Source organism: Bidens hawaiensis, unplaced genomic scaffold (genome assembly GCF_021521415.1).
Source record: "Bidens hawaiensis isolate Kalapana, Puna unplaced genomic scaffold, B.hawaiensis_p1.1 tig00073431_1, whole genome shotgun sequence".
In the NCBI taxonomy this organism is placed as follows: Eukaryota; Viridiplantae; Streptophyta; class Magnoliopsida; order Asterales; family Asteraceae; genus Bidens; species Bidens hawaiensis.
In genome coordinates, this window is record NW_027502778.1 from 9758 (window position 1) to 21858 (window position 12101).

The 12101-nt window shown below is 35.8% G+C and overlaps 1 protein-coding gene across 1 annotated transcript; it reads right to left on the reverse strand.

Annotated features, from left to right (window-relative positions):
* Positions 1-1156: 1156 nt before the first annotated feature.
* LOC143606185 (uncharacterized) lies at positions 1157-3254 on the reverse strand. The gene is made up of 2 exons (XM_077082038.1): positions 2948-3254; positions 1157-1775 (listed from the first exon to the last, which is right to left on the reverse strand). Exons 1-2 carry the CDS (start codon positions 3208-3210, stop codon positions 1361-1363), a joined length of 678 nt encoding a protein of 225 aa, XP_076938153.1. The 5' UTR covers positions 3211-3254; the 3' UTR covers positions 1157-1360.
* Positions 3255-12101: the final 8847 nt, after the last annotated feature.

Consider the following 12101-nt stretch of genomic DNA (forward strand, 5'->3'; position numbering starts at 1 on the left):
GCTTTTTATAGGCTTACAATTGGAAATAAACTACCCATGCACTAACACACTAACCCATGACCTAACTACATGTAAATGCAAAACTGATAAAACAAATAAACTAATTATAGAGCACATAACACTATTTCACTTAATACTTATTACTTATGATTTATGGATGTATGTTTAAGATTGATACCATTTTAAACATACACTAACTTAATCGTGAGAGGGCAGGGTGATGCCCAAGACTACAGGATTCCTCGTAACGGGTTTCATGCCGATTTTATTTTAACGCTCCAGATATTCAGACCTAAAACCTCATAAGATATTAAGAGAACCCCTATGGAGAAACCCGATGACCACCATACCAGAAGTCTGATCGTGTCTCCTCTGTCACCTTATTATTATCTATACTATATATAATACATGAGACATGAACAAATTAAGAAACCTCATTTTTAGGTAATTTACAACTTTTAATGCTTATGGTACACCTAATATAGCATGTAAGAGAGTGACAAACTTATACATTACAAAATATGTCTTGAAATAGTTATACCCCCCCCCCTTTATAAATTTAAGAAATAATTACTACTTTGTACCTTTATCTTTACATATACATTCATTTTAATTTTAATTGTAAATAACTTCTCATTCAACGATTTTTCAACGGCTATAACTTTCTCATACATTAACATTTTTTATATAAAAATTAAACCATAAAAATTAGCATTTTATTGTCTTTAATTTGGGTATGGTATTGCTATAATTTTTCAAATAAAAAAAATTAACATATTACGTATTGTTGTTCACAATTCGGTTTTAACGGTTTCTAAGTTATACCGCGTGCCAAACCGTCCGTTCGATTATTTGTTATTGAGAACCAAAAATTGAACCGTGGAAACTTTAAACTGAATCGTTACTAATGGTTTTGGTTTCACGCATTGAGCTTCGATAATAAGTTTACCGTCCGGTCCAGTTTTATTTGGCCAACTTTCTGTACAAACCATAAACCATATATGGTTTGACCATTCGAAAACCGGCTGACCAAAAGTGATGATTGGTTCAAACGTTTTCAAGGTTTCAAGCGAACATTGAACATCCACAATTGTTACCTGATTACTCTGATTTTTGTTCATTGTCGCATCACGAGGTCACCTATCTAGTAACAATATAAACATTCTAATGACTTTTATATTTAGAAAAATCAGCTAGTTTTACTTTTATAACACCCGTTTCTCATACATTACAAATTTACGTTACATAACAATATCCAGAAAAAATAAGCTTAAGCCTATATTCAATATGTTCCTTTTATTCGTACACATGCTTATTATTATTCTCTCGTCTGTTGATCATCATAACCACCATCCCATTTCTACAAATCAAACTTAAACCAAATCTCATTTACTCTGTTGTCAAACTCAAATGGAGAATTGTATTGTGCAACCGTGTACACCGTCGTAATTTCACCCGCATGGCTTTTTTCAACCGTGTCTCCCCAAGTGGTGCCCGAGAGACTGGAGGACAAGGCGGCGGCTTCAACACCTATCATGGCATCCGTCACAAATCCACCGAATTGGCGCACTGCTACATATTGTTGTCCCCATTTTTGAATTGTAATCCCGTTAGCAGGGGGCGGGTCAGCCTGGTTCTTCTTTGGGACATAAAAACTCACCAGAAATGAAGATTCACAAAATGGACCGTCACTTGGAGCAATCTCGGTTAGAACTGGAGCCGTCATTTCGATTGGTTGATTGTAGTTGTTTTTCCCTTGGATGTAGTTGAATAACCTACATCGAACCAGTGAATGATCAATTTAAAGTTCATGGTCGGTTTCGGTAATTGGACAAAAACTGAAATTTCGGTTTTTGATTTTGGAAACCGTTCCGTCTTTGGATGTTTTGGTTTTCGGTCTTTTCGGTTTTGCAATTTAAGCTTATAAATTTTGGACCAGAAAAACAAAGCTGGACAAAAATAATAAATATGGGCTTAATTTTTTTTAGTTAATAATTAATTGAATAATTGACTATTATACATCTAGGCTAGTTAAAGTTAAACTATATATTAAATTAATATAAGTTACTTAAAATCCAAAACAAAAAAATGAAGATCTATAAGTTCGGCTGGGTTCGATTGTTTGTTTTTAATTACACCCAAAACCGAACGAAAGTTCACAAAAACATAAAACTAGAAATGTGCATGGGCCAGTTTAATTCGGTTTTGAAGTCAAACAAAAGAAAAACCGAAATTTCGGTTTCTAAACTTTTAACAACCGTGCAGTTTCAGTTTTTAGTTCTGATTCGGTTTCATTCCTTTAAGTTTTACCATTTACGCAGTTACGCTTGCAATTTTTGGGTCGAAAATAAAAATTGGGAAAAAGTAAATTTGTACCTAATTCTTTTTTATATGGTCATACATTTGGGCTGAACACTATATAACAAAGTATTACTATTAACATAAAATTAATAGTAAAAATTGAAAATCTACAAGTTCGGTTCAGTTCGATTTTAGTTACACGCAAAACGGAAACGCGACCAAAAGTGCGGTTTTTATGAAAAAAATAAAACCAAACCGTCGATTTTGTTTCGGTTTGCTTTTTTCAATTTGTTGTATGTTCACTCTTGCATAAACTCAAACTGTCGGTTTTTACGTAGATTATTTTTTCTTCGGTTTCATGCACACTAAATTATAGGGTTTGGATCAAACACTTTAGGGTTTAACATGCTAAACGTAAGAATCAAGTAGAATCAAGTAGAGTAATTATGTAATTACTATATGATGTAAGAACTATACTTGTATATATAATTATCTATTTGATTTTCAAGTTTGACATGTTAAATATTTGTATGTTAACTTTCCCCCTAAACTATAATATTTATTTACCTAGAAATTAGGTTTTCAGACATCTAATCAAACGCTTAATTTAACAAACAGAATAATAAAAAACGAAAAGAGATCTTACTGAAGAAAACCGGTACGAGTTCCTTCAACGAAAGAGATATCATCAATAGGAGCCGTAGTGGCCCACATACTCGAATTATAAACTCTAATTTCATATTCATCACCTGAGTAAACGACGTCGTATGTCGGACACTCGATGCGGCTGCACTGCGCCGGGTATCCGCCTAATGTGACGGCTTGTTTCTGCGACGGCCATAAGCCTAGCTTAACGTCGGAGAGTAGGGTGAGTAGCATTGATAGCTTAAAGAGATTGAAAACAGCCATTGTTGATGATGATGTGAAGAGGTGAAGTGACTGAGTGATTATTATTATTATTATTATTATTATTAATGGTTAATGTGGCGGGTAGAATGGTGAATGACCACATGTTTATGGTTATCGGTTGTGTCTTTATTTGTGGGTTTTAGAGGTTGATGTTATTACACGTGGGTGTTTTTAATGGGCTTTTGGTTGGGTTATCATCACTCTGGGCTTATATTGGTCTTATAATGGCCCAACGTATACTTGTCTCTCTTTACCCAACAAATAAATTAAAAATAATAATAATAATAATAATAAATATTGAATTTGGGTAGAGTTTGATATGCACTTTCAAAGACGGAATAGAACGGACTATTGTTTGGGAATGGAAAAAATGATGTTTGGTTTTTTATGGAATGAGATCACCTATTATCTTATTTATTTCATTTCTTCCAAAACACCACAAAATCATTTCGTCCACACCCTTGGTTTTTTTTCATTCAATTCAATCTTTCACACTATATCAAATCCACCACCTTCCCACCGTCGCTGCTGACCCTCTCACCACTATCACCGCCACCAACCATTGCTCCCGGTCATCTCCACCACCACTCGCCTCCCACCACCTCCACCACTAACCACCATTACTGTCCGCCGACGCCATCACTCTTGTTTTATTCCTTCTTTTCATGTTTTTCAAACAACACAAAGTAATAGTTTATTTAATTATTACATGGTAATCAAATGTCTCGATAAAATAATAATGATACATCACATTATCACACCCGTTCCATTACCTATATCAAATAGACCCTTAATCTGTAGATTATCTAATTTAGTATTGCATACGTTTTTTAAACCAATCAAGGCCTAATATTTTCAATTGCTAATAATTTTTATTCTTTTGCTAACCTAAGATATTTTTTAGTTAATTTTAAATGATATAACCAAAATATGCTTTGTAAATCTATATTAATTAAAGCAAAATTTTGATCATTTCATTTAAAATAACTGAAAAATCTAAGAAATTAGTCAAAAGAATGCAAATGGTTATAATCGGAAGCCCGAGGCCTAACATGGTTATAAAAATCGATTTGATACTCAAGTAGTTAAACTGGTTAAATCTTAAGGAATAGAATCGAAAACATGTATCAATCTTTCAATTTTATTTTACCTTTATTAACTTTAGCTTGTAGTGTTGTTTCATGCATTTACAAAATTGTAGTAGTGAAACGGAAGTTATAACAATATTAAAATTTAACTAATTTTTCGTATTAATTTATGTGACGTTTTCAAAGTCAGTTTTAGACAGTAAACTAACCTGCCAACATTTTAGCATTGGTCGGTAAATTTGATTAATTTGTTGGAGTAGGCTAGACATAAGTCCATAACACACGAAGAAAACAGTTTATTAGATTTCTCAAACATGATTTTAATTAAAAAATATTTCTATTCCACTTTAAATGAATTCTATGAACCTTTTTTTATCACGTAACTATGGATGAAAGGATACTAGTTGCTGCTGTAGTCTGTGGTACAATCGTTGGAACATTGCTCGCATTGTTCTCTATGTGCTACGTGCATATGGATCAGGACGCTCCAAGCCTCCAACCACCACAAGACCACAACCCGCCCACCCACAATTGGGAGCGAGTCGTCCTTGAACTAGGTGGAACGAGTGAAACCACACAAAATGGAGGCGTGGTTTTGCTAGGTGCAGCATATGTATAGTTACAACTGGTGCAGCCATTAGTGCTGGCGCTGGTGGATGTGGTTGAGGAGGGGATTGTTGATTATGGTTTGATCACTCCGGGGATGCCTAATGATTATAGATTGATTGTCGATTCGTTTTGTTAGTGTCAAATATTTGTATGAAAAGGAAAGTTTAGTTTCAGTTATGTTGAAATCAAATGTTCATTACATTGTCTTGTTATTAGTTTCTTTACTTCTTTAGAGTTTTATTTATGTTTAAAATTGTTTATTTTTCTCGACAACCAACTTTTCGAGCTAGCCCTCTAGCTCAAATTGTAGCTCATCAAGCTTAACTAGGCTCAACGTTGTTATGATTTAATAAATTATCTGATTATTATACATTTGAGCTAGAATATTTAAGTTAAATTATATAATAACTTATTATAAATTACTTCAAATACAAAATGAAAAACGAAAATCCTTAAGTTGAGTTTGGTTCGCTTTTTATTTTTATTTTAAATTTACATGCAAAATCAAAACGAACGAAAAAAGTTTTATTTTAACAAAGACATAAATGATAAAAACCGAAAAACTGAAACAACGCATAATCATGAAGTAAAAAACCGAACTTGAAAAAGCCAAAACTGGACATTTTTTAATTTTCAAAAATCAAGATTTTGGTTTTTAATTTGAGTTCAAAACCGAACCGACCTGACCCAATTTGGGTCAAAAATCAAAATTGGGCAAATATGATGAACTAGCTTTAGAAACCCTTGTATTACACGGGATAAATTATCGTATAAATTACAATGAATAATTTGATACAAATAAAAAAAGATAATTAAGTTGCTTTATATTATGTAAAAAAATGCATTACAAATATAGTCATTTTATATCATCAAATATATTTGAATTTTAAATCGAGAATGAGTTGTTCTACCATCGGTATACAATAATGAAGCAATGCCACTGGAATAAACATTTAAAACAATGAGGCTTTTCGATGTGAAATATATAACAAAAGTCTATCACAAAAATGTTATATGTTCCATACCCAACCATAGACAAAAAAGACACCAGATGCACATTTTTAAACAACTTTCATGTTATCTTTATAAACACATTGTTGTTCAAATATCACAATAGTCTTATAATAAATTTATAAAATGAAAAATTTGTCTATGATTTTTAAGACTAAATATTTGTAAAAAAAATAAAAATTATTATAACTTTCTTATAAAGATGTCTCAGAAAATTGAATGTTAATATTCTTTCAAAAGATTAACTCTTTTATAATATATTTATGACACATAATTATTATATTAATATTTTTTTATATTAAGTATGCTTAGAATATAATTTATGTCATTAATAATTCAATTAATATTGTATGCTAAATTTATAATCAATACTATATTTAGAACCAAGATTTTTTTTTCTTTTCCATCAATAAAAGAAATTTTTGGAGGGAATTTGATAGTGAGAATCAACCACAGAATGCCATGTGTCCAGAATTATTTTCTTTTATTAGTATAGGTAGATATGTGCATATAATTTTTGGCCGTTAAATTCAAAGTAACATAAATGAAGTTTGGTAACCAGAATCGAAAACATAAAACAAGTTTAGATCATAAGCTCGATCCTTGTAACTTTCATTAGCTCGAAAAATTACAATACATATGATATAACCCACAAGCTCGGGTATATATACTTATTTAGATTTCAAAACCCAACTAGACTAGAATACATATACCATAATCATATTCAAATACTAATTGGTAAAAACAAATCTAAATAATAATTAATAAATAACTTGTAGCCCAAATCATGTGCTCGACTTGATCTCCAAGATACCGATCCACCATAGGCTCGATGGACCGGACCAAACCAAATTATGGCTAACAATCATCCCTCTAATTTCGGTTTGGCCTTCGAGAGATCATCCACTCCAAGTAGCTTTTGCATCTCCGCAAACTTTATACGAGCTAGAGCCTTCGTCAACGTGTCAGCTCGTTGTTCGCTTCCGGGAATATGTTCCACTCTAACATCCCCGTTCTTGATACAATCTCGTATGAAGTGATACTTTGTTTTTATATGCTTACTTCGACCATGCCACACCGGGTTCTTCATAAGTGCAATGGAAGATGTATTATCAACATATAATACTACGGTTTCCATCGGCCATCCCGTTACTTCACTAAGTAATTCTTGGAGCCAGACGGCTTGACCCGCAGCTGCGGTTGCTGCCATAAACTCCGCCTCGCACGACGATAAAGCTACCGTTGGCTGTTTTTGAGTACACCAAGTAACTGGGGCATCATCAAAGTAAAAACATACCCGGTAGTACTTTTGCCATCATCGTCATCAACTCCGTGGCTACTATCGGAATACCCGTAAAGGTGACGACTTCCACCCCTCGAATATTTTAAACCGTAAGACATGGTTCTTTTAACATACCGAAGAATATGCTTAATCGCATCCATGTGAGATTCCTTTGGCTCTTGCATATACCGACTCGCTATTCCAACTGAAAAACTCAAATCCGGTCTCGTATGTAACAAATACCTTAAAACACCCGATTATTCTTCGGTACACGGTAGCATCAACGGGTTTCCCCTTCTCGTCTTTTGAAATCTTTGTGCTGGATTCAAGTGGACACTTGGTAGGATTACAAATCTCCATATTTGTTTCTTTCAAGATCTTCTTGGCATAGGCTTCTTGCTTGATCTCGATCCCGGTTTCGGATTGTGAGACTTCCATTCCCAGATAGAATGACAATAAACCCAAATTGCTCATCTCGAATTGTTCCTCCATTTGTTTATTGAACTTAAGAATTTCATCCTTACTTGAACCTGTGACACGTAAATCGTCAACATACACACATATTATTAATATGTCATTCTCTATATATTTTTGATACACCGCCGTTTCTCGTTGACATTGGTAAAAACCAAGTGATTGCAACACTTTGACGAGTTTCACATTCCAAGCTCGCGGTGCTTGCTTTAACCCGTAAAGGGCCTTCTTTAATAAATAAACTTTATTTTCACTTCCTTTCTTCTCGAAACCTTCCGGTTGACTAACATACACGGTCTCGTCAAGCTCACCATGTAAGAACGCCGACTTCACATCCAAGTGATGTACTTCCCACCGCTCTCGGGCAGCTAAGGCGAGTAATAATCTAACCATTTCAATTCGAGCAACGGGAGCAAAAACTTCATTGAAATCTACACCGAATTTCTGAACATAACCCTTCGCCACAAGCCGTGCTTTGTATTTTACTATTCTACCCATAGCATCCTTTTTAATTTTATAAACCCACTTCAACCCGATCGCTTTGAACCCGTTTGGCTTGTCAACAAGTACCCACGTCTTGTTTCGTTCAATAGATGCAATCTCATCGTTCATTGCATTATCCCATTCTTTTACTCCGGATGCCTCGGCATAACTCGTTGGCTCACCTTCTTGAGTCAAAAATAATTCTTCATCTTCAAACCCTTCATCCCTTTCTTCCCCGTGTGGAAACTCAACATTTAACACATAATCATTCAACTTTTTAGGTAAAATTGAGGTTCGGTTTGACCGTCTTGGGGTAGAAGGACCTGGGACAGCATGTAAACTAGACGAACCGGGCTGTTGATGCGCGCTGTTTGCTGAACTGGGCTGCTGATGCGCGCTGTTTGCTGAACTAGGCTGCTGAAACTGACCTGGTGGGCTGATTGGACTGATATCGCTGTTGTTCGGGCTTATTTCAGTGTTGTTTAATCAATATTGTTTGGGCTGAAATCAGTGCTGTTTGGGCTGTTTTGGGTGTTTTGAGTGTTGTTTGGGCTGAAATCGGTGCTGTTCGGGCTGTTTTGGCTGTTTTGGGTGCTGTTTGAGCTAAAATCAGTGATGTTCAGGCTGTTTTGGCTAGGGGTATTTTCGTCAAACACATTTATAACGTTACCAACTTGTTCCAGATTAACTACCAAATTTTCATCCGAGTTTTCACCACTTTTAGACCAATGCCAACCTTGTTTCTCATTAAAAATAACATCTCGAGAAACATGAATTTGATGTCTAACCGGATCGTACATCCGGTATGCCTTTGTCCCGGGTTCGGTACCGAGATAAACCATAGGGGTACTTCGGTCGTCAAGCTTTTTAACCGAAGTAGTTTGAGGTGTTTTCACATAACCGACGCACCCGAAAACCCACAAATGATCAAGATTTGGTTTTACACCTTTATAGGCTTCATAGGTAGTCTTCTCCGATAGTGATTTCTTCGGTACTCGGTTTAGGATATAAATAGCATGTCTCGCAGCTTCTCCCCAAAACCGTTTTGGAACTTTTGTGACATTGAGCATGCTTCTAATTGTGTCAATCATGGTTCGATTTCTCCGCTCCACCACACCATTTTGTTGGGGTGTGTATGGAGCGGAATAATGTCGTGTGATTCCTTCACTTGTGCAAAATTTTGAGAACTCACAAGACGTGAATTCTCCTCCGTTGTCGGTTCGAAAAATTCCAATTTTGTACCCACTTTCACCTTCCACCAAACTTTTATATTTTTTGAAATAATCAAAAGCTTCGTCTTTTGATTTTAAAAAAAATCCCCACATGAACCTCGTGTGATCATCAACAATAAGAAAAATAAATTTCTTACTCGACGGTGTACTCGGTGAAATTGGACCACATAAATCGCCATGAATCAAATCAAGTGGTTTCTTGGCTCGAAAACGTGTTTGATCGGCAAACGGTTTTCGGGTTTGCTTTCCTACTAAACAACTATCACACGGATTAGTATAAGCAATAAACGAAGGAACACCACGTACCATATCCTTGGTTGTTAGAAGTTTCATTGACTCGAAATTCAAATGGCCTAAACGCGCGTGCCATAACCAACCCGGATCTTCAATGTTTGATAATAAACATAACGGTGTTCCAACCCGAAGCCGCACCTTATACAACCGATTCCTTGATCTAACCGACTTCATTATTATCTTTCTCGATTTATCAAGCACTAAAAGTTGGTCATCTTCCATAATCACCTTGCACCCGTTTTCGGTTGCTTGTCCCAAGCTTAAAATATTGCTCGTTAAACTTGGAATAAAATAAACGTTAGTGATTACCTCTTAACACCATCATCACAAATAGTAGTTATCGACCCTTTTCCCTTTATGTCCACACATGAACTATCACCGAAACGAACCTGTCCAGCAACCGTTTCATCTAAATCAGAAAAGTAAGATTTCGTACCCGTCATATGATTGCTCGCCCCATTATCGAGGTACCAAACACCATCCTCCTTCGGTTCCGACTCGTACCGCTTCGGATGCACGTTTTCTTCGTTCAAGAAAACTTCTTCATTAATACTTATCTTCATCAAGACTTCCTTAGTGGCTTGTCCGTTTTCTTCGGTTAGGTTTAATTCGGGTCGTTTTGCTCCTACTCGTTTTCCTCTTCATTCCGGGCATGCCGAGGCGAAGTGACCCATCTCGTCACACCGAAAACATTGAACGCCCGAATAATCCTTTTTCATACCCGAATCACCTTCTTTGTTCCGGTTGTATTTGCCTTTCGATTTGTCTCGGGATTGCTCTTGATGTCGTTTTCCTTTCCCTTTTTTCCCACCCTTGGAGTTGCTCGGAGAGGAAGATTTATTAAACAAGAGCTTACCATGATTATCATTCATATCTTCGACACTTTTCACACGGTCCTCGTAGGCTTTTAATCTACCTACCGCTTCTTCATACTTTATGGTTTTCAAGTCAATAACTTGTTCTAATGAGGCAACAACGCTTATAAAACGCTTAGGCATGCTTGTAAAAAACATTCTTACTAGCCTTTGTTCATCGAGTGCCGAACCGAGCGAGGCGAACTTTGAGGCTATACCGGATAGTCTCCCGGAAAAGTCATCAATAGTATCGGTGTCTTTCATCCTCAGGGTTTCAAATTCTGTAATTAAGGTATTTAGGCGAGCCTCCTTAACCCTCTCTTCGCCAACATAGCGGGTCTTGATCGCATTCCCAATTTCCCAAGCGAACTCGTATTGGCCAACTTGTTGGATCTGTTCTTCCGGTATGGATTGAAACAAATATGCAATCGCAACACTGTTCTTCTTTTCATCTACTGCAGCTACCGATCTCGGCTCAACATCCCACAAATCATGGCTTCGAAACACGGCTTTGATTCGAAGCGCCCACGTGGTGTAGTTGTTCTTCGTGAGCATCGGACAGAGTAAAGGAATTGAAGAGCCACTCGTGCGGGTTGAAGAATCACCCATGACTCCTCTGGCGACCGTAGGCTTGCAAAAATCTAGGATCGATGTTGAAACAGAGAGGAACAAGAAAACAATTGAATACCACTTGAAACAATTGTTAAATCGATAGGATGATCTTGTACGGAAGACAATTTGTCTCCGTCGGTCTTCAATGAAAATTGGTGATGTATTAATTGTTTATCCAAGGGAACAATTTAGTTGGTGATGAAAAGAATCTCGTGAGTTGAAATTTGCGTCCACAAAACTACAAAATTGAAGTTTTGTTGTTTTATAAAGCCACATGGAAGTCCACCGCCTGTCTTCAACAACTAGAAAGATTACTTCTTTTGTTTATTAAAATAACTCTTTAATGAAACAGGGACTTCAAAGTTCAAACGGCAAAGAACTCACAAACAAACTCGAGTTTTTATAAACCGAGCTCTTGATACCAATTGAAGTTTGGTAACCAGAATCGAAAACACAAAACAAGTTTAGATCATAAGCTCGATTCTTGTAACTTTCATTAGCTCGAAAAATTACAATGCATATGATATAACCCACAAGCTCGGGTATATATACTAATTTAGATTTCAAAACCCAACTAGACTAGAATACATATACCATAATCATATTCGAATACTAATTGGTAAAAACAAATCTAAATAATAATTAATAAATAACTTATAGCCCAAATCATGTGCTCGACTTGGTCTCCAAGATACCGATCCATCACAGGCTCGATGGACCTGACCAAACCAAATTATGGCTAACAATAAAGTACATTAAGTAACATAAAGTAACATTTTCATTGTGTTCATTTCGAACAACTAAGCGATTGCACTATGGATTTTCTTGATTTTGTGGAAAAATAAGAAAGATTGAGATGAAGGTTGGTTACGGAGGTTTAGGGTTTGAGAGGTAGGAGATTAATAGTTTCGTCAAATCCATTAAAAGTTCCGTCCGATCGAACGGTTCTTTA